Here is a 27,158-nt window from a genome sequence, read left to right as displayed (position 1 = left end):
GTCACTGTATGTCCTTGAGTGGCCCATCCAGAGCCCGGACTTGAACCCCATCGAACATCTCTGGAGAGACCTGAAAATAGCTGTGCAGCGATGCTCCCCATCCAACCTGACAGAGCTTGAGAGAATCTGCAGAGAAGAATGGGAGAAACTCCCCAAATACAGGTGTGCCAAGCTTGTAGCGTCATACCCAATGGTGCTTCAATACTGAGTAAGGGCTCTGAATACTTTTGTAAATGTGATATTTCAGTTTATTAGTTTTATTTGTTTTTGCAAACATTTCTAAAAACCTGTTTTTGCTTTGTCATTATGGGGTATTGTGTGTAGATTGATGACGGGGGAAAAACAATTTAATCCATTTTAGAATAAGTCTGTAATGCAACAAAATGTGGAAGAAGTCAAGGGGTCTGAATACTTTCCGAATGCACTGTATATAACATTCTGTTTGTTGCAAGAATTTTGTATAATAATTTAAATTGAAAAATTCTATGTTTTTAGAATCCGCCGTCGTTTTGTGTATCAGCTTGTAACGGTTTTGACTTCAGGTTGTTTTTTGTTAGTGGTGCCATGTAATAGACATAAGTAGATCCGATACTGCTTGATCCTGCGACACAGCTACAGTACACACTTCTAAATACAACAAAACAAACTGGGTATGAACGAGCTTCCAAGCTGAGGGTTGAACACTTCCTCTCTCATGCCACTTTCACAAGCCCCTTTTGCGCAGCTGGTCCTGGCTATTTCATAGGGAATTAAAGGGGAAGTGCCCCAGTGGCCTAATGGATAAGACACTGGCCTCTTAAGCCAGGGATTATAGGTTCGAGTACCAACTGGGGTGCCACTTTTTATGTAACGGTTTTAACTTGAGGTCGTTTTTTGTTAGGGGTGTCAGGTAGGTTGTGCCTACCAGAGAAAATATTGATTTCCCCTTTTTGTTTATGAGGGAATGAGTCCCGTCCGGTCCGTCAAGTCTACACCAATACAAAGGACTCGTGTAAATACACTTTTCATAAACCCTTATAACATTGGAAATCACTTCAAAACAACTTATTTAGCATTGGTTGGATTACCAAAATAAATGATCAAACACATACAGTGGGGAAAAAAAGTATTTAGTCAGCCACCAATTGTGCAAGTTCTCCCACTTAAAAAGATGAGCGAGGCCTGTAATTTTCATCATAGGTACACGTCAACTATGACAGACAAATAGAGAGAAACAAATACAGAAAATCACATTGTAGGATTTTTAATGAATTTATTTGCAAATCATGGTGGAAAATAAGTATTTGGTCACCTACAAACAAGCAAGATTTCTGGCTCTCACAGACCTGTAACTTCTTCTTTAAGAGGCTCCTCTGTCCTCCACTCGTTACCTGTATTAATGGCACCTGTTTGAACTTGTTATCAGTATAAAAGACACCTGTCCACAACCTCAAACAGTCACACTCCAAACTCCACTATGGCCAAGACCAAAGAGCTGTCAAAAGACCTGCACCAGGCTGGGAAGACTGAATCTGCAATAGGTAAGCAGCTTGGTTTGAAGAAATCAACTGTGGGAGCAATTATTAGGAAATGGAAGACATACAAGACCACTGATAATCTCCCTTGATCTGGGGCTCCACGCAAGATCTCACCCCGTGGGGTCAAAAGGATCACAAGAACGGTGAGCAAAAATCCCAGAACCACACGGGGGGACCTAGTGAATGACCTGCAGAGAGCTGGGACCAAAGTAACAAAGCCTACCATCAGTAACACACTACGCCGCCAGGGACTCAAATCCTGCAGTGCCAGACGTGTCCCCCTGCTTAAGCCAGTACATGTCCAGGCCCGTCTGAAGTTTGCTAGAGTGCATTTGGATGATCCAGAAGAGGATTGGGAGAATGTCATATGGTCAGATGAAACCAAAATATAACTTTTTGGTAAAAACTCAACTCGTCGTGTTTGGAGGACAAAGAATGCTGAGTTGCATCCAAAGAACACCATACCTACTGTGAAGCATGGGGGTGGAAACATCATGCTTTGGGGCTGTCTTTCTGCAAAGGGACCAGGACGACTGATCCGTGTAAAGGAAAGAATGAATGGGGCCATGTATCGTGAGATTTTGAGTGAAAACCTCCTTCCATCAGCAAGGGCATTGAAGATGAAACGTGGCTGGGTCTTTCAGCATGACAATGATCCCAAACACACCGCCCGGGCAACGAAGGAGTGGCTTCGTAAGTAGCATTTCAAGGTCCTGGAGTGGCCTAGCCAGTCTCCAGATCTCAACCCCATAGAAAATCTTTGGAGGGAGTTGAAAGTCCATGTTGCCCAGCGACAGCCCCAAAACATCACTGCTCTAGAGGAGATCTGCATGGAGGAATGGGCCAAAATACCAGCAACAGTGTGTGAAACCCTTATGAAGACTTACAGAAAACGTTTGACCTGTGTCATTGCCAACAAAGGGTATATAACAAAGTATTGAGAAACTTTTGTTATTGACCAAATACTTATTTTCCACCATAATTAGCAAATAAATTCATTAAAAATCCTACAATGTGATTTTCTGGAAAAATGTTTCTCATTTTGTCTGTCATAGTTGACGTGTACCTATGATGAAAATTACAGGCCTCTCATCTTTTTAAGTGGGAGAACTTGCACAATTGGTGGCTGACTAAATACTTTTTTTCCCCACTGTAATAATGTCACAACACAATGATCTCTGGTTCCTCAAGAAAAGTCCCGTACCTCTGGCCTAAAAAGAGTCCAGCCCAGTAAATGAGTTCAAGTGAACTCAAGTGACCTCAGTCACGCAATTGTCCTTCCATAAAGTGATGAGTAAAACCGGGTTCATTCATACAATCAGATTGCAAGAAACTCCCGTTTCACACACAATAAAGAGTGTCAGAAATCTCAATAGTCTTCAACTGAACACATAAACCGGCAGTATAAATCACCCCAAAACAAATGAAATACCGTATGCAAAAAAGTGGTGGTCAGTCAGACAATCCAATCCGCCAACAGATCTCCAACAGAGAAAGTCCAAGGAGAACAGCGGAGAACAACGTAAATAGGTAGTCCAACAATACACATAAGTAGATCCGATACTGGTTGATCCTGAGACACGGCTACAGTACACACTTTTAAATACAACAAAACAAACTTCCTAGCTGAGGGTTGAACACTTCCTCTCTCACGCCGCTGTCACAGGCTATTTAATAGGGAATTAAAGGGGAAGCGCCCCATCGGCAGGAGAAGCACTGAGACGATTCAGACAAATTCAGGGCCATCACAAGCTCATAAACCATGTGCCATGGAATCAGTACATCAAAAATCTCTTCCCAACTATTTTGTAATCTATATGGCACAGCTGTCAATTTTTGGGTCCTTAAATGAAACTGGTATACTTTTTTATTTATCACAATTTTCTTTAACCAATTTTGGTCTTTAAATCAGGGCCGACAGACAAGTTCCTTACTATGCCTCTTCCATTTTTGTAGTAATGCTGCAATTAGTTGGTTGTAATTTTGGGTAGAGCAGACATTTCCATATATTTTTGTTGGCTACATGTGTGAAATAACTCCACCAGCCCTGTTTATGATATAATTTACAATGATACCTTTAAAAAAAAAAAAGATTCCAAAAATAATGTTTATTTTTATTAGTTAGTACAGTGGGGGGAAAAAAGTATTTAGTCAGCCACCAATTGTGCAAGTTCTCCCACTTAAAAAGATGAGAGAGGCCTGTAATTTTCATCATTGGTACACGTCAACTATGACAGACAAAATGAGAGAAAAAAAATCCAGAAAATCACATTGTAGGATTTTTAATTAATTAATTTGCAAATTATGGTGGAAAATAAGTATTTGGTCAATAAAAAAAGTTTCTCAATACTTTGTTATATACCCTTTGTTGGCAATGACACAGGTCAAACTTTTTCTGTAAGTCTTCACAAGGTTTTCACACACTGTTGCTGGTATTTTGGCCCATTCCTCCATGCAGATCTCCTCTAGAGCAGTGATGTTTTGGGGCTGTCGCTGGGCAACACAGACTTTCAACTCCCTCCAAAGATTTTCTATGGGGTTGAGATCTGGAGACTGGCTAGGCCACTCCAGGACCTTGAAATGCTTCTTACGAAGCCACTCATTCGTTGCCTGGGCGGTGTGTTTGGGATCATTGTCATGCTGAAAGACCCAACCACGTTTCATCTTCAATGCCCTTGCTGATGGAAGGAGGTTTTCACTCAAAATCTCACGATACATGGCCCCATTCATTCTTTCCTTTACACGGATCAGTCGTCCTGGTCCCTTTGCAGAAAAACAGCCCCAAAGCATGATGTTTCCACCCCCATGCTTCACAGTAGGTATGGTGTTCTTTGGATGCAACTCAGCATTCTTTGTCCTCCAAACACGACGAGTTGAGTTTTGACCAAAAAGTTCTATTTTGGTTTCATCTGACCATATGACATTCTCCCAATCCTCTTCTGGATCATCCAAATGCACTCTAGAAAACTTCAGACGGGCCTGGACTTAAGCAGGGGGACACGTCTGCACTGCAGGATTTGAGTCCCTGGCGGCGTAGTGTGTTACTGATGGTAGGCTTTGTTACTTTGGTCCCAGCTCTCTGCAGGTCATTCACTAGGTCCCCCCGTGTGGTTCTGGGATTTTTGCTCACCGTTCTTGTGATCATTTTGACCCCACGGGGTGAGATCTTGCGTGGAGCCCCAGATCGAGGGAGATTATCAGTGGTCTTGTATGTCTTCCATTTCCTAATAATTGCTCCCACAGTTGATTTCTTCAAACCAAGCTGCTTACCTATTGCAGATTCAGTCTTCCCAGCCTGGTGCAGGTCTACAATTTTGTTTCTGGTGTCCTTTGACAGCTCTTTGGTCTTGGCCATAGTGGAGTTTGGAGTGTGACTGTTTGAGGTTGTGGACAGGTGTCTTTTATACTGATAACAAGTTCAAACAGGTGCCATTAATACTGGTAACGAGTGGAGGACAGAGGAGCCTCTTAAAGAAGAAGTTACAGGTCTGTGAGAGCCAGAAATCTTGCTTGTTTGTAGGTGACCAAATACTTATTTTCCACCATAATTTGCAAATAAATTCATTAAAAATCCTACAATGTGATTTTCTGAATATTTTTTTCTCATTTTGTCTGTCATAGTTGACGTGTACCTATGATGAAAATTACAGGCCTCTCTCATCTTTTTAAGTGGGAGAACTTGCACAATTGGTGGCTGACTAAATACTTTTTTTCCCCACTGTATATTCGAGTTTAACCATAATATTTGTTGTATTATTTGTTCAGTCTTTTCTGGTGGATTAAACTGAAATTGCAACCAACTTTCTATGGCTTGTTTTAAAAATAGTGACGTTTTGGAGATTATTTCATTTTCAAATAACCGAAAGTGAGAGGTTGTAATCTGAATAAAGGGAAAAAGGCCATTCTTGAACAAGGGGTGAGACATTCTTACTAATCTGCTAGAGAACCAGTTCGGATTTCAGTATAACTTTTGTATGACGAAAGCCTTTAGTAAGAGGTCTAATGCTTTAATATTTAATCATTTCTGCCCTCCAAATTCATATTCATTATATAAATAGGCCCCTTTAATTTTGTCTGGCTTGCCGTTCCAAATAAAATTGAATATTTTTTGCTCATATAATTAAAAAAACAATTCGCTAGGTGTAGGCAAGGCCAAATAGGTAAACTTGGATATGACTAAAGAGTTAATCAGGGTGATTTTTCCACAATAATTTTCCTTTCCATGGTAGCAAGATCTCATCTATTTTTGCTCATTTTCTATAAAAATGTATTGTAGTGAGATCATTTCTTTCTTTCGGGATATGAATACCGAGTATGTCCACATCACCGTCAGACCATTTTATTGGTAAACTACACGGGAATGTAAAAGTTGTATTTTTTTGGTGATCCAATACGTAATATAGTACACTCATCATAATGTGGTTGTAATCCAGAGAGGTTAGAAAAAGTATCTAGATCCTGTATGAGGCTGTGGAGACTTAATTATAATCACTCTCTTTCTCTCTCTCACTCTCCCTCTGTCTCTCTCCCACTCCATCTCACTCTCCTTCTCCCAGTGTCTTCCAAATGTGCCACCAGCGCTTCCAGACTTTCTTCTTCGCCGCTGAGAATGTCAATGACATGAGCAAGTAAGTATGACAGATTTATCAACACACACGCACAGTGTGCATATACACACTGTGCTAATACACACACATTAGGGATGGGCGCGATTAATCGAATATCCAAACGCATGTTAGTATTCAATTACTTGCGAGAGTATTCATTCTTTAGGAAAAACAAGGCAACAGTAAACATGTCGTCCCCCACGAATGATGAAGCCCCCCCCCCCCCATGCTAACAATTAAATGTTAAATACCGTAGCGAATGCTAGCTAAATGCTAATGAGCACATGCAAACATAAACTATTTGCAGAACATACATCCCAACTCATGAAGTTATAAAAGTAACAAAAAAATGCTACTCACAGTTTGCTGCACGCACAAAACAAATGTTAGACAGCAAGGCTCTTGATCCAGGAGGGGATTCTCTGCTTTACTAAGAGAAGCTTGATTTTGCAAGATGCTAACCACTTAGCTAGCTAGATAACTAGCTACTAATTTAGCAAACCAAATGCACAACTGCAGAGCATTTAGCACATTTTAGACAGTTAACTTAATAGTTCCAGTGAGCTAGCTCCAAAAGTATTGGGACAGTGACAAATTTTTTTTTGTTTTGGCTCTGTACACCAGCACTGTGGATTTGAAATGATACAATGACTATGAGGTCAAAGTGCAGACTGTCAGCTTTAATTTGAGGGTATTTTAATCCATATCGGGTGTTACAGACGCACAAATATCATACCCCGAAGACATGCTAACTTCTGACCATTTCATTAACAGGGGACTTTAGCATTCTTGGGGGGGGGTATGATATTTGTGTGTCCGTAACGTTCTCACTCATCATTATTCACGATTGAGCATTATCCGTAATCATTCTAGCATCCACATTAATGTAGAAGTGTTTAGAAACATATTCTATTCTTATTTACAATAAAGGTGACTCCAATACATTATGTCCCATTCAGTTCTATTGGGCACAAAATAATCTGAAACACAACCAAAACAAACAGCAAATGCATCCAACAAGTTTGTACAGTCACAAGCTTGATGTAATTATTGCGTGCTATGAATATAGGACCAAATGCTAAACTTTTTACTACTTTAATACACATATAAGTGAATTTGTCCCAATACTTTTGGTCTCCTAAAATGGGGGGACTATGTACAAAAAGTGCTTTAATTTCTAAACGGTTCACACAATATGGATGAAAATACTCTCAAATTAAAAATTAAAGCTGATGGTCTGCACTTTAACCTCGTAGTCATTGTATCATTTCAAATCCAAAGTGCTGGAGTACAGAGTCAAAACAAAACAAAAAATGTCACTGTCCCAATACTTTTGGAGCTCACTGTATAAGATATCTAGCTGGCAAACATTTAGTTGTCAATTCCATACTATAGGTAGATCACCTGGTGCGTACTGCACAACAGTGAGTGACTCAAGGCTCCAGTCTATTGTCATTGTGTGCTTGTAAACAAACGTGTGACTGGGGACTACCGGTAAGCTTTATAATAAAAAGTAATGTGACAGGTGAAATGCTTTACCTCCTAACGTATTGTACAGGTATTTACTTAAAAAGTAGCTACAAATATTCACATTTATAAAAATAAAAGCTTCAAAGAAATTGTTTCAATGGTATTCATGGTATTGAAAAAGCATGCCGTGGCTACTTCCAAATACCTCGGTAAACAGTACACCTTCCAAGCCTACAACTGAGGATTCCCCATAGAACCGATAATAGAAATGTCCCAGTGATTTGATTTGCATACACTTAATATTCATCTGCATTGCATTGAAATGATGTAGCGTGGCTAAAGAGACATCTTCTGATTCAAGCGTTTTTGAGGCAAAGAATGGGTGATGTTGGTTGGTCAGGCAAGGTTATTTGCTTGAGTATTTAGTTTTATAGGCTACAACCATGGTCAGTGATGGCTCTTTCTTTAGAGAAGGTTAATATATCAGACATGGGTCACATTAGCCTGGTCCCAGATCTGTTTGTGCTGTCTTTCCAACTCCATTCCTGTCATTGTCACGTGGCACAAACAGATCTGGGACCATGAAGATAAAGAGAAAAGCTACCCTATGAGCACAAGAAAGACGTATTTTCAACATCTTGTGCTCACTGGATATGTCACTAGGGCTGTGGAGCCGGTAATTGTCAAGCAAATAACTGCAGGTCTCACGGTAATTGACCGTAATTAGCATAAACACGTTTAGCATCTCCTTACTTCCACGCATAGCCTACAAGCCACTGATGCAGACCTTTGGAACATCTACATTTTAAAAAGTTGAATAAATCCATTTACTATAGCCTACACCATCACAGTAAATCCATTATTTTATAGTATGCAGAATACAATTGAACATAGCTTAATAAAATAGAAAGGATATTTTCTCCAAACGATTTCAAAGGAAGTGCGCACATGCGGCTATTCTGTGTTGAGCGGTTAACAAAGAAACTGGTCCTCCTATATGCTTAATTTAGAGTTATTTATGCAACTTTAGTTGTGATAAAAACGTTTAGCTATATGTTTTGATGTTTAATACATTTTAAGGACTCTGATGATTTGAAAAAAGTCGCAGGCTGCACACACTTCATCAGTCTCTCATTCACAATTTGACAAGCACTTGATAATATTCTCACCAGGCATCCCGCTTGTGTGGCCATAATGGCTCCTAAAAAATCCATGCCTTTTGCGGCCAAAGTGGCCGTTTTGCCCTTGGGCTGAATATAATAGGCTAATTATAATTCCCTTCTCCTGGCTGCTGTGCTCCGAAGCACCTCTCACTCACAAGGCTCTCTCAGATGTAGCCAATGCCCTTCACGTGATCGGGTCCTTCTCACAGGCATTTCAGCTAAGAAGTAGGCTACAAGGGAATGAAGACAGACACATCGGGGACGCAACTGCGCGCGTTCCTCTTATCGAATTCCGAGGCACGTATTGAAGATGTTAGAACTGTCTACATTTACTTTTCGTCAGCCAACAAGATGAGTAGGCCTAACGAACAGCAATAGCACTAGCCTATGTCAATCTACTATCCCCCATAGTACAAAAGTTGACCTATTATATTCTGTGCGATAAATAAATATTCCAAACATACTCTGCAACAGTTGTAGGATGTTATAGATCACAAATTAATAAAACCACTCGCATCAACAAAAAAAAACGTTTAAAACAATGAGGCTGATCGTTTAGCTGAAAATGTTGAATGCGTACACGGCAGTAGGCTATAAGCGCGATTGTTCCAAAATGCAATCAATTAGCGGGAAAACACTGTTCTCGGAAGTGATGGCAAATGCGATTATGCATGTATTGCTTTATTATAAAGGTGCATTTTTATAGTGAAAATGATCTTCCTCAAACTTGAAACTCGCATCCTATGTATGCCAGTTTGGCTCTATACCGGTTATAAAGCGGATTAATGTGCTTAATTTTAAGAAGTTATTTTTCCACTTTAGTTGTGATACAAACCTTATCAAAACATATAGGCCTATGGGCTAGGATACATGAGGTGTCCGACTAAGTCGCAAAAAAAAGGTATGTGCTGTTTCTTGCCTTAAGCTGGGCATCATTCACAAGTGATAGACTAATATTGTCACCCATCAGACTATTCTTAATTTAATGTTGTCTTTACATATACTAAATAATATATGTGTGATATTAGTTTTGATTTAGGATGGACCATTGTCATGCAACTCTGTTTTCTCCCGCAATTGCATAGCCTATAGAAATGTTGCGCAACATGAGCTCAGGGGCACTCATGAAGTGTTTGATTCGATTACATTTGCATTCATGTCAGAGTGATTAGAGGGACAATAGAGTGCTGAGTACCAGGCAGTTAGCAAGTTTGGTAGGCTACCAATGACCATCAGCAGCATCAGAGCTTAGAGAAGCCTAATTACCGTGACTAAACGGTCACGTGGAATTTGACTGCCATCATGACTCATGACCACCGGTGTGGCGGTAATACGGTCACCGTAACAGCCCTATATGTCACATTAGGTTTTATTGAACAAACATCAAGATGGCGTAGCAGTGCGGTCGCTTTTATTTCATCGTCCTGTGTAAATATCCCGTTTCTTGTTTTTTTTGTGTCTATTTTGTATATATTTCTCAATTTTTACTTTCATTCTTTAACTAAATATACTTTCCTGCAACCCGCCTCACCCAACGTAGAAAGGATTCTATTATTTCTTTATAACTTTCATCAAGAACCTTAAGCTGAAACGTGTGTAACGCAATCTGAATTGGCTACCCGTGGCCTACACTATCCACCAGCCAGCTCTAGCTCTAGCCTGGACAATTCGTCGGCCAGTCTGCACAGCGTGCTATCGACCCAGCGTGCTATCGACCCAGAGCTTATTGGACTTTCTGCCGGAATCACTGGACCCTAGCGCCGGATCTTCACAACCAGCTAGCTAGCTGAGTGTAGCCGCAATCTGAGTGTAGCCGCAATCTGAATTGGCTACCTGCTATTAGTTACGGTTAGCGTCTTCACCACTGTCCGTGGCCTACACTATCCACCAGCCAGCTCTAGCTCTAGCCTGGACAATTCGTCGGCCAGTCTGCACAGCGTGCTATCGACCCAGCGTGCTATCGACCCAGAGCTTATTGGGCTTTCTGCCGGAATCACTGGACCCTAGCGCCGGATCATCACAACCAGCTAGCTAGCTGCAACCTGTTGTTGGCTGATTACCATTGCCCTATAGCAAGCACCAGTTAGCCTTGAGCTAGCCTCAGGCCCATTCTCCCGGCTATCTACCTCTTTGTCAACCGGACGGGACCTCCTAGTGTTGACACTGAGCCCCGCCGATCCAACACGACTGGTTTGCCGACGAAATAGTCTGATGTGGTTTCAACAGGCTTCCCGTTGCGACGACCACGAAGATCCATCTGCCAGCCCCGGCCCGCTAGCACACGCAAACTACAACTGTGCTCCCTGCTAGCTGTGCTGAAGCACCAATTTGAACTGCTCTCGGACTCACATATTGCTGTTCACTGGACCTTATGATCACTCAGCTGCACAGCTGATGCCTGCTGGACTGTTCCTTTGCACGGTACCCTGTCCTGTTTATTCTGTTTAGTCTTAGCCCAAACGTTATCGCTATTTCCAGTTGTGTCTTAGCTCTCTCTAATAACACCTGTGACTGCTTTATGCCTCTCTCCCATGTCAATTATGCCTTGCCTATTGCTGTTTGGGTTAGTTCTTATTATACAATTCCACTGTAGAACCCCTAGTCCCTCTCAAACTACCTCATATAGTTCCTTTGTTCCACCCCCCATACACGCCAAGACCGGCTCAATCGATGCCTCCAATGACGCTATCTCTTTCATTGTTACCCAACGCTTAGGGTTACCTGAACTGTACTCATATCCTTCCATATCCTTTTCTGTACATAATGCCCTGAATCTTTTCTACAACGCCCGGAGAACTGCCCCCTTTATTCTATGTACCCAACGCACTAGAAGACCAGTTCTTAAAGCCTTTAGTCGTATCCTTATTATAGTCCTCCTCTGTTCCTCTGGTGATGTAGAGGCTAACCCAGGCCCTGCAGCCCCCAGTATCACTCCTACTCCCCAGGAGCTATCATTTGTTGACTTCTGTAACCGTAAAAGTCTTGGTTTTCTGCACATAAATATCAGAAGCCTCCTTCCTAAGTTTGAGTTATTCACTGCGTTAGCACACTCCGCCAACCCTGATGTTCTAGCAGTGTCTGAATCCTGGCTTAGGAAGGCCACCAAAAATTCTGAAATTTCCATCCCCAACTATAACATTTTCCGTCTAGATAGAACTGCCAAAGGGGGTGGAGTTGCAATCTACTGTAGAGATAGCCTGCAGAGCTCTATCATACTATCCAGGTCTGTGCCCAAACAGTTTGAGCTCCTACTTCTAAAAATCCACCTTTCCAGAAATAAGTCTCTCACTGTTGCCGCTTGCTACAGACCCCCCTCAGCCCCCAGCTGTGCCCTGGACACCATATGTGAATTGATTGCCCCCCATCTATCCTCAGAGTTCGTACTGCTTGGTGACCTAAATTGGGATATGCTTAACACCCCGGCCATCCTACAATCTAAACTAGATGCCCTCAATCTCACACAAATTATCAACGAACCTACCAGGTACAACCCTAAATCCGTAGACATGGGTACCCTCATAGATATCATCCTGACTAACTTACCCTCTAAATACACCTCCGCTGTCTTCAACCAGGATCTCAGCGATCACTGCCTTATTGCCTGCGTCCGTAACGGGTCCGAGGTCAAACAACCACCCCTCATCACTGTCAAACGCTCCCAAAAACACTTCAGCGAGCAGGCCTTCCTAGTTGACCTGGCCCAGGTATCCTGGATGGATATAGATCTCATTCCGTCAGTAGAGGATGCCTGGTTGTTCTTTAAAAGTAATTTCCTCTCAATCTTAAATAAACATGCCCCATTCAAAAAATATAGAACTAAGAACAGATATAGCCCCTGGTTCTCCTCAGACTTGACTGCCCTTGACCAGCACAAAAACATCCTGTGGCGTACTGCATTAGCATCAAATAGCCCCCGCGATATGCAACTTTTCAGGGAAGTTAGGAACCAATATACACAAGCAGTTAGGAAAGCAAAGGCTAACTTTTTCAAACAGAAATTTGCATCCTGTAGCACTAACTCCAAAAAGTTTTGGGACACTGTAAAGTCCATGGAAAATAAGAGCACTTCCTCCCAGCTGCCCACTGCACTGAGGCTAGGAAACACTATCACCACCGATAAATCTACAATAATCGAGAATTTCAACAAGCATTTTGCTACGGCTGGCCATGCTTTCCACCTGGCTACCACTACCCCGGCCACCAGCTCTGCACCCTCCGCTGCAACTTGCCCATGCCCCCCCCGCTTCTCCTTCACACAAATCCAGACAGCTGATGTTCTAAAAGAGCTGCAAAATCTGGACCCCTACAAATCATCTGGGCTAGACAATCTGGACCCTTTCTTTCTAAAACTAGCCGCCGAAATTGTCGCAACCCCTATTACTAGCCTGTTCAACCTCTCTTTCGTAACGTCTGAGATCCCCAGAGATTGGAAAGCTGCCGCGGTCATCCCCCTCTTCAAAGGGGGTGACACTCTAGATCCAAACTGTTACAGACCCATATCCATCCTGCCCTGCCTTTCAAAAGTTTTTGAAAGCCAAGTCAACAAACAGATCACCGACCATTTCGAATCCCACCGTACCTTCTCCGCTATGCAATCCGGTTTCCGAGCTGGTCATGGGTGCACTTCAGCCACGCTCAAGGTCCTAAACGATATTATAACCGCGATCGATAATAGACAGTACTGTGCAGCCGTTTTCATTGACCTGGCCAAGGCTTTCGACTCTGTCAACCACCGCATTCTTATTGGCAGACTAAATAGCCTTGGTTTCTCAAATGACTGCCTCGCCTGGTTCACCAACTACTTCTCAGATAGAATTCAATGTGTCAAATCGGAGGGCCTGTTGTCTGGACCTATGGCAGTCTCTATGGGGGTGCCACAGGGTTCAATTCTTGGGCCGACTCTTTTCTCTGTGTATATCAATGACGTCGCTCTTGCTGCTGGTGACTCTCAGATCCACCTCTACGCAGACGACACCATTTTGTATACATCTGGCCCTTCATTGGACACTGTGTTAACAAACCTCCAAAACGAGCTTCAATTCCATACAACACTCCTTCAGTAGCCTCCAACTGCTCTTAAACACTAGTAAAACTAAATGCATGCTTTTCAATCGAACGCTGCTGGCACCCGCCCACCCGACTAGAATCACTACACTCGACGGGTCTGACCTAGAGTATGTGGACAACTACAAATATCTAGGTGTCTGGTTAGACTGTAAACTCTCCTTCCAGACTCACATTAAGAATCTCCAATCCAAAGTTAAATCTAGAATCGGTTTCCTATTTCGCAACAAAGCCTCCTTCACTCATGCTGCCAAACATGCCCTCGTAAAACTGACTATCCTACCGATCCTTGACTTCGGCGATGTCATTTACAAAATAGCCTCCAACACTCTACTCAGCAAATTGGATGTAGTCTATCACAGTGCCATCCGTTTTGTCTCCAAAGCCCCATATAATACCCACCACTGTGACCTGTACGCTCTTGTTGGCTGGTCCTCACTACATATTCGTCGCCAAACCCACTGGCTCCAGGCCATCTATAAATCACTGCTAGGCAAATCCCCGCCTTATCTTAGCTCATTGGTCACCATAGCAACACCCACCCGTAGTCTGCGCTCCAGCGGGTATATCTCACTGGTCATCCCCAAAGCCAACACCTCCTTTGGCCGCAATTCCTTCCAGTTCTCTGCTGCCAATGACTGGAACAAATTGCAAAAATCTCTGAAGCTGGAGACACTTATCTCCCTCACTAACTTTAAGCATCAGTTGTCAGAGCACCTTACCGATCACTGCACCTGTACACAGCCCATCTGAAATTAGCCCGCCCAACTATCTCATCCCTATATTGTTATTTATTTTGCTCATTTGTACCCCAGTATCTCTATTTGCACATCATCTCTTGCACATCTATCATTCCAGTGTTAATACTAATTGTAATTATTTTGCACTATAGCCTATTTTATTGCCTTACCTCCATAACTTGCTAAATTTGCACACACTGTATATTATATGTATTTCTGTTGTATTTTTGACTTTGTTTTGTTTTACCCCATATGTAACTCTGTGTTGTTGTTTTTATCGCACTGCTTTGCTTTATCTTGGCCAGGTCGCAGTTGTAAATGAGAACTTGTTCTCAACTGGTTTACCTGGTTAAATAAAGGTGAAATAAAAAAATAAAAAAAATAAAAAAATGATGGTGTGGGTTGTTTGATACCACTTCCACTCCCTGCTGTGTGACAGAGTCAACACTAGATTGAATCTCTCCATCCCAGTCACTGAGTCTTGCTCTGAAAAATTATACAGCTGCTGTCTGCCACGGTCTGGTGCTCTCTCTCTCTCTCTTTCTTTCTCTCTCGCACTCCCTCTTTCTCTTTCACTCACACACTCTCTCTCACGCTCTCTCTCTCGCATATACGCACACACAAGAACACACACACACAAGCACATGCTTAAAGCAGAGCCTTTATCTCTCCCGCACAGACCACAAATAGTTTGTTCACAGGCAGGTAAGGTAAAGCGAGGTATGAGTACTGACTACTGAGCATATACGATAGTCTACGCTGCCACCTTCTAGTGGTTTGTCAGGACTACAGAAACAGGCAGAGAATTACATGCTGTTTTTTTGTGCCAGTTTAAAGTAAAGACTTGTGGGCTGATTTTCTTATCTGAAATTGTCCCAGTGGGGTAGTTGGTTGCTTGGAGGAAATTCAAAATGCATAACTGTACATAAATGCAATGTTTTCCCCAATAGCCTGCTTAGCCTCACAGGCATTCATTCAAAATGTGGTATTTTTGGGGAACTCTTCCCTCTAGTATTTTCTCCTCATTTCCTAGGAGTGCTAATAGCTGCTTTCTGTCCGTATTTATAAAGCGTCTCAAAGTAGGAGTGCTGATCAAGGATCAGATTCCCCATGTCTGTGTAATCATATTCAATATGATCTATAAAGCTCCTCTTTTTATTTTTTTTGCAATACAAAACAAAACATCCACATAAAAATGACAACATACAGACGCACACAAACATCCACAACATCACCCCTGCCCAGACCCACCTGCTCACACCCCCATCTCCAGCACCGCATCACTTTACGCCACTTGGCATCAAACTGCACCATTTTGTTTCTCTCCGTCGTCCACGCACACTCAGCATTTAGATAATAAAGCATTTGTCCATCTAGATCAGAACTCCTAATAGCTTTATAAATACAGGCCCTGGAGTGAACACTGTCTCTTCCTCTGCAGGTGGATCAACTGTCTGATTACAGCCATCCAAAAACACAAGAAGTTCCACAAAGGGCCGCCGGACAGCGAAGAGGGTAGGAGAAGCTTTACATGAAATGTTGAGATTTAATTGGATGAAGATATTTTGTCACCATTTTCCATCTTACAGTCGTCCCTGACAGTAGCCAAATCAAAAAATACATTAGAGGCTGGTTTCCCGGCCTACTCCAGGACTAGAAAGTTTAAATGGAGATTCTCTATTGTGCATGATTTTGCTTATCTGTGTCTGGGTAACCATCCAAATGTGTTTTAAAAAGGAGAATAATATATAATAATAATTAAATCAAATAAAATGTTATAAAATGTTATGTCACATGCGCCGAATACAACAGGTGTAGGTAGACCTTACCATGAAATGCTTACTTACAAGCCCTTAACCAAAACTCTGTTTTCTTAAAACGGCATTGAAGAAAATATTTACTAAATAAACTAAAGTAAAAAAATTAAAGTAACACAATAAAATAACAATAATGAGGCTATATACAGGGGGTACCGGTACCAAGTCAATGTGCGGGGGTACAGGTTAGTCAAGGTAATTTGTACATGTAGGTAGGGGTAAAGTGACTATGCATAGATAATAAACAGCGAGTAGCAGCAGTGTAAAAACAAAGGGGGGGGGGGGGTCAATGTAAATAGTCTGGTTGGCCATTTGATTAATTGTTCAGCAGTCTTATGGCTTGGGGGTAGAAGCTGTTAAGGAGCATTTTGGACCTAGACTTGGGGCTCCAGTACCGCTTACCGTGCAGTAGCAGAGAGAACAGTCTATGACTTGGGTGACTGGAGTCATTGACAATTTTTTGGGCCTTCCTCTGACACTGCCTAGTATATAGGTCCTGGATGGCAGGAAGCTTGTCCCCATGATGTACTCGGCTCTACGCACTACCCTCTGTAGCGCCTTACGGTTGGATGCTGAGCAGTTGCCATACCAGGCAGTGATGCAACCGGTCAGGGTGCTGTCGATGGTGCAGCTGTATAACTTTTTGAGGATCTGGGGACCCATGCCAAATCTTTTCAGTCTCCTGAGGGGGAAAAGGCGTTGTCGTGCCCTCTTCACGACTTTCTTGGTGTGTTTGGACCATGATAGTTTGTTGGTGATGTGGACACCAAGGAACTTGAAACTCTCGACCCACTCCACTACAGCCCTGTCAATGTGAATGGGGGCGTGTTCGGCCCACCTTTTCCTGTAGTCCACAATCATCTCTTGCTCACGTTGAGGGAGAGGTTGTTGTCCTGGCACCACACTGCCAGGTCTCTGACCTCCTCCCTATAGGCTGTCTCATCGTTGTCAGTGATCTGTTATAATATATATATACCTTATAATATATATATATATATATATATACATACAGTGCATTCGGAAAGTATTCAGACCCCTTGACTTTTTCCACATTTTGTTACGTTACAGACTTATTCTAAAATGGATTAAATAAAAATGTTCCCTCATTAATCTACAAACAATAGCCGATAATGACAAAGCGAAAACAGGTTTTTAGACATTTTTGCAAATGTATTAAAAATATAAAACCGATACATTATTTACATACAATACCAGTCAAAAGTTTGGACACACCTACTCATTCAAGGGTTTTTACTATTTTTTACATTGTAGAATAATAGTGAAGACATCAAAACTATGAAATAACACATGGAATCATGTAGTAACCAAAAAAGTGTTAAAAATATATATATATATTTGATATTCTTCAAATAGCCACCCTTTGCCTTGATGACAGCTTTGCACACTCTTGGCATTCTCTCAAGCAGCTTCATGAGATGCATTTCAGTTAACAGGTGTGCCTTCTTAAAAGTTAATTTGTGGAATTTCTTTCCTTCTTAATGCGTTTGAGCCAATCAGTTGTGTTGTGACAAGTTAGGGGGGGTATACAGAAGATAGCCCTATTTGATAAAAGACCAAGTCCATAGTATGGCAAGAACAGCTCAAATAAGCAAAGAGAAATGACAGTCCATCATATCTTTAAGACATGAAGGTCAGTCAATACGGAACATTTCAAGAAATTTGTGCAGTCGCAAAAACCATCAAGCGCTATGATGAAACTGGCTCTCATGAGGACCACCACAGGAATGGAAGACCCAGAGTTACCTCTGCTGCAGAGGATAAGTTCATTAGAGTTACCAGCCTCAGAAATTGCAGCCTAAATAAATGCTCAAGTCACACACACATCTCAACATCCATTGTTCAGAGGGGACTGTGTGAATCAGGCCTTCATGGTCGAATTGCTGCAAAGAAACCATTACTAAAGGACACCAATAAGAAGAAGAGACCTGCTTGGGCCAAGAAACACGAGCAATGGACATTAGATTGGTGGAAATTTGTCCTTTGGTCTGGAGTCCAAATTGGAGATGTTTGGTTCCAACCCCTGTGTCTTTGTGAGACGCGGTGTGTGTGAACGGATGATCTCCGCATGTGTAGTTCCCACCGTAAAGCATGGAGGAGGTCGTTTTATGGTGTGGGGGTGCTTTACTGGGGACACTGTCTGTGATTAGACCACTGCGCCACTCGGGAGTACAAGCACACAGCCAAGACAACGCAGGAGTGGCTTCGTGACAAGTCTCTGAATGTCCTTGAGTGGCCCAGCCAGAGCCGAACTTGAACCCAATCGAACATCTCTGGAGAGTCCTGAAAATAGCTGTGCAGCGACGCTCCCCATCCAACTTGACAGAGTTTGAGAGGATCTGCAGAGAAGAATGGGAAAACTCCCCAAATACAGGTGTGCCAAGCTTGTAGCATCATACCCAAGATGAATCTAGGCTGTAATCGCTGCCAAAGGTGCTTAAAAAAAAGTACAGAGGAAAGGGTCTGATATAATTTTTTCCATTTTTAATACTTTTGAAAAATATTTTTGTTTTGTCATTATGGGGTTTTGCATGTAGATTGATGAGGGGGGAAAAACAATTGAATACATTTTAGAATAAGGCTGTAATGTAACAAAATGTGGAAAAAGTCTAGGGGTCTGAATACTTTCCGAATGCACTGTATATATTAATAATAATAATATATGCCATTAAGCTGACATTTTCTATCCAAAGCCACTAACAGTCATGTGTGCATATTTATTTTCTTCGTAACAGTGTCGCAAGCGGGATCGAACCCACGACCCTTGCCGCTGTAAGCGCAATTCTCAGGACAACAGATCTGGACAAGTGGAAATAATAATGCTAAGGTTGATTTGTGTCTTTGTGGACAGAGTGTTACAGTGAGACAGAGTCAGAAGATGAGGGGTCTTCTCCTTCTCCACGCAGAAACAAGATCAACACGGTGATGAGAACCACACAAACACATGCAGTGTTTCTGTCTTTTTGTGTTTTGATGTCTGCCTTATTCTGCACCGTACACTATCCTTTTTTAATTGATTCTTTATTGCCACACTTGTCTCTTGTAACTTGCCAGGCCATCATCGTACCGGTAAATAACAATTTGTTCTTAACCGACTCATGCCTAATATAGAGCCCAGAGTTTTTTCTCATCATATGACATGGTCAGGAAAAACTCCTGGCTCTAGTAATGCCGTAGAATAGAGGTCCAAGTCAGAACTCTCCCTAGTCTGCAACACTTACCTGTTCTCTGTTGCTGCTCTCGTTCTCTCGTTCTCCCTCTCTCTCTCTCTCGCGCTCGCTCTCTCTCTCGTTCTCGCTCTCTCTCTCGTTCTCGCTCTCTCTCTCGTTCTCGCTCTCTCTCTCGCTCCCTCTCTCTCTCGCTCTCTCTCTCTCGCTCTCTCTCGTGCTCGCTCTCGCTCTCGTTCTCGCTCTCTCTCTCGCTCTCTCTCTCTCTCTCGCTCCCTCTCTCTCTCTCGCTCCCTCTCTCTCTCTCGCTCCCTCTCTCTCTCTCTCGCTCCCTCTCTCCCTCCCTCTCTCTCTCTCGCTCCCTTTTACCCTTTCCCACCTCTCTCCCTCTCTCTCCGTCCCTCCCTCCCTCCACTCATAAAAAAAAGCAAGTGATGTTCCATACTAATCTAATGTGTTGTGTTTGATGGACACCAGAAAAGCCTGTCCAACACACTGCCTCGGGCCAGGAAGGACAAGGACAAGGACAAGGACAAGGACAAGGGCAAGGACAAGGACAAAGAGAAGAAGAACAAGATGCCGGTTCCTGCTCCACCCAAAGGGCGCAGCAGAAGCCCAGGTACTGTACAGTAGAGCACAGCACTTCTGTTTCACCACAAGATGGCAGAAGAGTCATATAGGCCTATAGGGGGGAGTCAATTAGCTGATGTTCCATTGATGGATACATTTTAATTTCTCCCAGATGGCTCCAATATTCTGGGGGCTTCGCCAACTTCATCATGTCTGTTTTCTTCCTGTCTCTCCCCAGTGTCTTCAAAATGTGCCACCAGCAATTCTAGAATGTGTTTGTGTCTGGCTCCTTTATATGTCATGATATCTAATCAGCCCCCCTCCTTCTCAATAAGTTATATTGGTGTGGAAAGCATGAAAAAAATACAATGCCAAAAGTGAGTTACAACAACAACATATTCTCTCTCTCTGTACATCTCTCTCTCTCTTCCCCCCTCTCTCTACCCCCAATCCCCCATCCCACCAGGAGCTTCGGAGGATGAGATGGGCGTGCTGTTCCACCGGCTGAAAGAGGACGGCGTGACCCTGATCGGCAGCGACCAGCTCACAACTCACGACCAATTCCGCAAGTCCTTCATCCGGCGCAACAAGAACCCGGTCATCAACGAGAAGGCCCACACGCTCCGCGCGCTGCAGAGCACCCTTAAGGTTTGGGTTGACCCTCAGAGCTCAGAGCCTCTTCAGCTAAGCAGTGTTCCATGGACGTGACCTACATCGCTACTTATGTGACCTCTTTTGTATAAGTGCCCTATATGGGGATTCTATCCACAAGTAGTCTCACCTTTGACCGATGGTATGCTCTTAATGGTGTTTTAATTTGTTCTCTTTCATACTCTTGAGCACTCTCTCCACGTAGTGTGACCTTCGACCTATGTTGTTTTCTAAATTGGGTCGTCTTTGAAAGAAGATCTCTTTCCACAAGTGGTTTTCCCCATGACCTAGAATGTTGTGAAACAGCAGGAGGTATGGCCCTGTCTGTGTGACTTGACCCGCGAAAAACTCCTGTCCCCAGGTCACGTAGCCAGGGAAAACTCCTGACCCTAGTTATAGTGTACGAATATGAACATTGAGTTTATTATATAATGCAACATTTTACAGTTTTACAGCGTCCATTGTGTCTACTTTATAAATCACTCTACTCAGGAAAGAGCTAGGAGACGAGGATGTTAGTTGGTCAATGTTGAAAATGTTAATTGTTAATGTGAATGACCATCTGTTCTGAATGTGCTTCTAGGATAAAGAGGCGGAGCTCCAACTCATTAACAAGGTTCTGGAGGACTCTGAGCTGACGTCACAAAAGTACCGCCAGTGGAAAGAACATAACGAAGACCTTCACCTGGTGATTGAGAAACTGGCCGTCCAACGGGCCAAAGCTGTAGCCAAGGCAAGGGCGGGGCATAAAGAGGACCAGGACACGCCCCGTGGACCGTCGCCCGTGGAGCAGGTCGCTGTGGAGACTGAGGGCGCGTGTGGACTGAGCCTTAGTGACGGGGAGATGCTGGTGGATGCGGAGCCGTCGTTGTCAAGCCCAGTGAAGAATGTGGGTTACTTGGATGTAGAGCCACAGTCGGAACACTCATCGACTGCGGAGAGCAGCACAGACAAACCCAACAGCACCACAGCCGACGGAGCTAGTCCAGCTAGCCCAGAGAATTACTTCTACATATGAGACCCCACTGGACTGATTTGATGATGGTTTTTCTAGTTTCCATCAGGGATTATTATGATAAGGGCCTGGAGTTTTTCCCAACCATATGACCTAAGCAGGAAAAACTAATGGCTCTGGTTACAGCTGTGATTCGATTCTGGTCAGGTCATGTGGTCAGGAAAAAGTGTGGGCCCTCAGGGTTTTTGCTCGGTTTTGAATTATTTTTGTCTGTATTGTTGATATAGGAAAGACTGGGTTTGTCTATCCAAACCTGAATTCAAGTTACGGTATTCATATAACAAAAAACTAACAATTTTGCCAAGTGTCATTCTGTTGATAGATATATACTGTATTCATGGGATGTTATGGACTGTCTTAGTTTTCTACTGTTGCATTTAGATGGCTAAGATTTTAAAGGAGATTTTAAATGTACATAGAATTTTAAATATCATGCAACAAGATGTATTGGAGTTTAAAACTTAGATTGTATATATTCTTGCACAGAATAAGGTCCGATCTTGCCTCATGTACAACGTTATGAAAATTGTTATTATAGATCAAAGACAATGCTTGTGCGTACTTGCGTGTTTTCAGCTGGGTTTGTCCAATGCATCTTGAATACACTGAGGGTACAAAACAGGAACACCTTCCTACTATTGAGTTGCACACTTTTTTGCCCTCAGAACAGCCTCAATTCTTCGGCATGGACTCTACAAGGTGACGAAAGCTGGCCCATGTCGACTCCCAATTGACACACTCAAACCGTTGCGCCTGGCACCTACTACCATACCCCGTTTAAAGGCACTTCAATATTTTGCCTTGCCCATTCAGCCTCTGAATGGCACACACACAATTCATGTGTCAATTGTCTCAAGGCTTAAAAATCATTCTTTAACCTGTTTCCTCCCTTTAATCTACACTGATTAAAGTGTATTTAACAAGTGACATCAATAAGGGATCATAGTTTTCACCTGGATTCACCTGATCAGTCTATGTCCTAATGTTTTGTACACTCAGTGTAAATTGATTCAATATATTCTGATTGAGCAGTAGTGATCCTCACTGTTGACTGAGCAAGCGAACGCTGTAAAGAACAAATGATGAACGCATTAATTTGCTAAAAGTTTAATGTAGCCATTGTCCTACACTCTTAGAAAAAAAGGGTTCCAAAAGGGTTATTTTGCTGTCTCCATAGGAGAACCATTTTTAGTTCCAGGTAGAAATAACCCTTTTTGGTTTCAGGTAGAACTCTTTTGGGTTCCATGTAGAACCCTCTGTGGAAAGAGTCCAAAAAGAGTTCTACCTGGAACCAAAAAGGGTTCTTCAAAGGGTCAAATACCATCATCTTCAGTCCATCTACACGCACAGTAACTCTCCTCCAGTCCCCACTAACAGCTGACGTCGTACACATCTGTGTCCTGCTTGTTCTTCAGCTGTGAGCAGGAGGGACTTTGGGGCCGAATCTTGAAGCAGAGCAGCAGCGCCCCCCCCCCCCCCCCCCCCCCCCCCCCAGCACCTGTGCACATCCCCCCCACCCAGACTAAGGAGAGCGACCCGGCCGGGTGCAGAGTAAGCTGGGGGCAGCATATGATGAGGTCTGTGTGGGGGTGTCTGCTCCAGCCAAGTATTCCCAAGCTGTGTGTGTTGTGATGATAAAACTGTCAATAAAAAGACAATATAATAATTGATGAAATTTGTATTGAGATTTGTCTTGTGGAAACTGGGACTTTTGTTTTGCATTCACTGCTGAAGAAAGTGATGAGAAAAGTGTTGACAAAGTTGTGGGAGTACTTAATAAATGGGAGTTACCTTTGCTAGTATATCAAATCAATCAAATCAAATTGTATTTGTCACATGCTTCGTAAACAACAGGTGTAGACTAACAGTGGAATGCTTACTTATGGGCCCCCTTCCCAACAATGCAGAAAGAAAGAAAGAAAGATAATACCACAAGGAATAAAAACACAATGAGTAACTTGGCTATATACACAGGGTATTTGCTAATAATTTGCATGAGTGGGTACCTTCTGGTGATTACTTTGGAAATCAACAGAATTGGGAACAACATAGTTACCTCTAGTATCAAATGGTGCCGACTTGTTTTTGGTAATGAACCTCAAACAAACAAGCAATGAATAGGTTATTGCTGTTTACCATCTTACCATGTAATTTCTCAGTAAATATATTGAACTGAATATAAACGCAACATGTAAACATGTGTTGGTCCCATGTTTCATGAGCTGAAATAAAAGATCCCAGAAATGTTCCACATGCACAAAAATCTCCATTCTCTCAAATGTTGTCCACAAATTTGTTTAAATCCCTGTTAGTGAACATTTTATCCTTTGCCAAGATAATCCATCCACCTGACAGGTGTGGCATATCAAGAAGCTGATGAAACAACATGATCATTACACAGGTGCACCTTGTGCTGGGGACAATAAAAGGCCACTCTAAAATGTGCAGTTTTGTCACACAACACAATGCCACAGACGTCTCAAGTTTTGAGGGAGCATGCAATTGGCATGCTGACTGCAGGAATGTCCACCAGAGCTGTTGCCATAGAATTTAATGTTCATTCCTCTACCATAAACCGCCTCCAATGTCGTTTTAGCGAATTTGGCAGTACCTCCAACTGGCCTCACAACCACAGACCACGTGTAACCACGCCAGCCCAGGACCTCCATATCCGGCTTCTTCACCTGCGGGATCATCTGAGACCAGCCACCCGGACAGCTGATGAAACTGAGGAGTATTTATGTCTGTAATAAAGCCCCTTTGTGGGGAAAAACTAATTCTGATTGGCTGGGCCTGGTTCCTCAGTGTCACGGTTTCGGCCGAGGCTGCTCCTTCTCCTTGTTCGGGCAGGCTTCGGCGGTCGTCGTCTCCGGAGTACTAGCTGCCACCGTTCTATGTTTCTATGTTTGATTGGTTTTGTCTGTTTTGCTACACCTGTTCCTTATTAGTGTTTATTAGGCGTCCTATTTAGTTCTCTTGTGTTTGGTCAGGTGTTGTGTGTAATTGTTCCTCGTCACGTTGTGTGCTAGTACGTTATTTCTGTTCTCTCTGTATTTTGTGTTTTGAGAGAGAGTTCCGCACTTTGTGCGCTTTAGCATACTTTACTGTTGTGCGTAAAGTTCGCCTGTAGCCTGTTGCCGTGTTTGGCTCGTTTTTTGGACTTTACTAAAGATGCTGTTCGAAACCTCTGTGTGTCCTGCGCCTGATTCTACACCACCTCTACACTCAACCCTGACACTCAGTGGGTGGGCCTGGCTCCCAAGGGTAGGGGCCTATGCCCTCCCAGGCCCACCCATGGCTGCGCCCCTGCCCAGTCGTGAAATCCTAATTTAGGTCCTAATTTTTTTATTTCAATTGACTGATTTCCTTATATGAACTGTAACTCAGTAAAATTGTTGAAATTGTTGCATGTTGCATTTATATTTTTGTTCAGTATACATTTCTGTGCTGTAACATAAAATCTATGTCACTGACAGGTTTGAATATTGTTTAGTTCCCTACGCTTCCTCCTCAAATAGTTATCCAAGACACTCGCTGCCATGCAGCGAGTCCTGGGGCCCCCCCTGGCTGCACGTTTTGGTTTTGCCCTAGCACTACACAGCTGATTTCAAATAATCAAAGCTTGATGATGAGTTGGTTATTTGAATCAGCTGTGTAGTGCTAGGGCAAAAACCAAAACGTGCACCCAGGGGGGGCCCCAGGAACTTTTCTAAAATGCTCACTGCACATGCGAGTGGTTTCATGGACAGAGATGGAAATATCCATTCGAAATTTTGAAAGAGGTGAAATAATAGATGCAACAACTATCATGGGTTGCTAATATGACTAGGGTAATGCATTTGGCTGCTAGACAATGAAATAAAGTTGATATGAAAACCAAAGGCCTAACCGTCTTCTGGTAGATGGAAAGGCTTTCAAAAACCTTCTCAATTAAATATTAACTAGCTACAAAGTAGCCTATTCCTTCCTGTCAGAATGAGATCATGATTATTTGCATCAATCCATTAATTGGCCATTTGTTTTGCAAACTCCATCTCGTGCATCATCTCGTGCATAGCCGCGGGAATTAGGGGTGCTGAGGTTCCTGCAGCACCCCCTGAAAAATCGGAATATTATTTATTTTAAATATAAATGCTCATGTGTGCTACACAAACTCCACTAAACCAAACAACAGTTCTAGGTGCCTGCACAGTTGAATTAAAGGGTAACTACACACAAAAAAGAGAGTACATTTATTGGGTTTTTCCCAGACCTCAAAAGTGGTCTCCCTGATGTGGTTTAACTTTGAAAGCGAAAACCTGAACAATTTGGAAAATCAGAAACCTGTGAATTTCTGACTCAGTTGACAGCCTCATTTATCTATTTCAATAGTAGGCCTACTATTAGCCTACTTGCACAGTACAGCTTGGTTTGGCCTGACTGTGAAAGACCAGGATGGGATTCATCATTTTAGGTAATCTAACGTGTACACTACCGGTCAAACGTTTTAGAACACCTACTCATTCAAGGGTTTTGCTTTATTTTTTAAAAACTATTTTCTACATGTAGAATAATAGTGAAGACATCAAAACTATGAAATAACACATATGGAATCATGTAGTAACAAATCAAAATATATTTTATATTTGAGATTCCTCAAATAGCCACCCTTTGCCTTGATGACAGCTTTGCACAATCTTGGCATTCTCTCAACCAGCTTCATGAGGTAGTCAGCTGGAATGAATTTAAATTAACAGGTGTGCCTTCTTAAAATTTAATTTGTGGAATTTCTTTCCTTCTTAATGCGTTTGAGCCAATCAGTTGTGTTGTGATAAGGTATACAGAAGATAGCCCTATTTGGTAAAATACCAAGTCCATATTATGTCAAGAACAGCTCAAATAAGCAAAGAGAAACGACAGTCCATCATTACTTTAAGACATGAAGGTCAGTCAATACGGAACATTTCAAGAACTTTTAAAGTTTCTTCAAGTGCAGTCGCAAAAACCATCAAGCTCTATGATGAAACTGGCTCTCATGAGGACCGCCACAGGAAAGGAAGACCCAGAGTTACCTCTGCTGCAGAGGATAAGTTCATTAGAGTTACCAGCCTCAGAAATTGCAGCCCAAATAAATGCTTCAGAGTTCAAGTAACAGACACATCTCAACATCAACTGTTCAGAGGAGACTGTGTGAATCAAGCCTTCACGGTCAATTTGCTGCAAAGAAACCACTACTAAAGGACACCAATAATAAGAAGAGACTTGCTTGGGCCAAGAAACACGAGCAATGGACATTAGACCGGTGGAAATGTGTCCTTTGGTCTGGAGTCCTAATTGGAGATTTTTGGTTCCATCCACCATGTCTTTGTGAAACACGGTG

The 27,158-nt window shown here is 42.6% G+C and overlaps 1 protein-coding gene across 1 annotated transcript in view; it reads left to right on the top strand.

Annotated features, from left to right (window-relative positions):
• LOC311102746 (connector enhancer of kinase suppressor of ras 1-like) overlaps window positions 1–22,422 on the top strand; it is a 111,883-nt gene extending 89,461 nt beyond the window's left edge. Inside the window, exons 16-21 of the mRNA XM_084144131.1 lie at window positions 6,074–6,145; window positions 16,003–16,076; window positions 19,248–19,318; window positions 20,041–20,182; window positions 20,600–20,781; window positions 21,368–22,422. Coding sequence (XP_084000257.1) covers window positions 6,074–6,145; window positions 16,003–16,076; window positions 19,248–19,318; window positions 20,041–20,182; window positions 20,600–20,781; window positions 21,368–21,802 — 976 coding nt within the window. The 3' untranslated portion in view covers window positions 21,803–22,422. The remainder of the gene's footprint in view (window positions 1–6,073; window positions 6,146–16,002; window positions 16,077–19,247; window positions 19,319–20,040; window positions 20,183–20,599; window positions 20,782–21,367) is intronic.
• The last annotated feature ends 4,736 nt before the right edge of the window (window positions 22,423–27,158 follow it).

Source organism: Coregonus lavaretus (assembly GCF_964263955.1).
Source record: "Coregonus lavaretus genome assembly, chromosome: 27".
In the NCBI taxonomy this organism is placed as follows: Eukaryota; Metazoa; Chordata; class Actinopteri; order Salmoniformes; family Salmonidae; genus Coregonus; species Coregonus lavaretus.
Note: the sequence above shows the minus strand (reverse complement) of the source record. Positions and strands in the feature narration are given on the sequence as shown.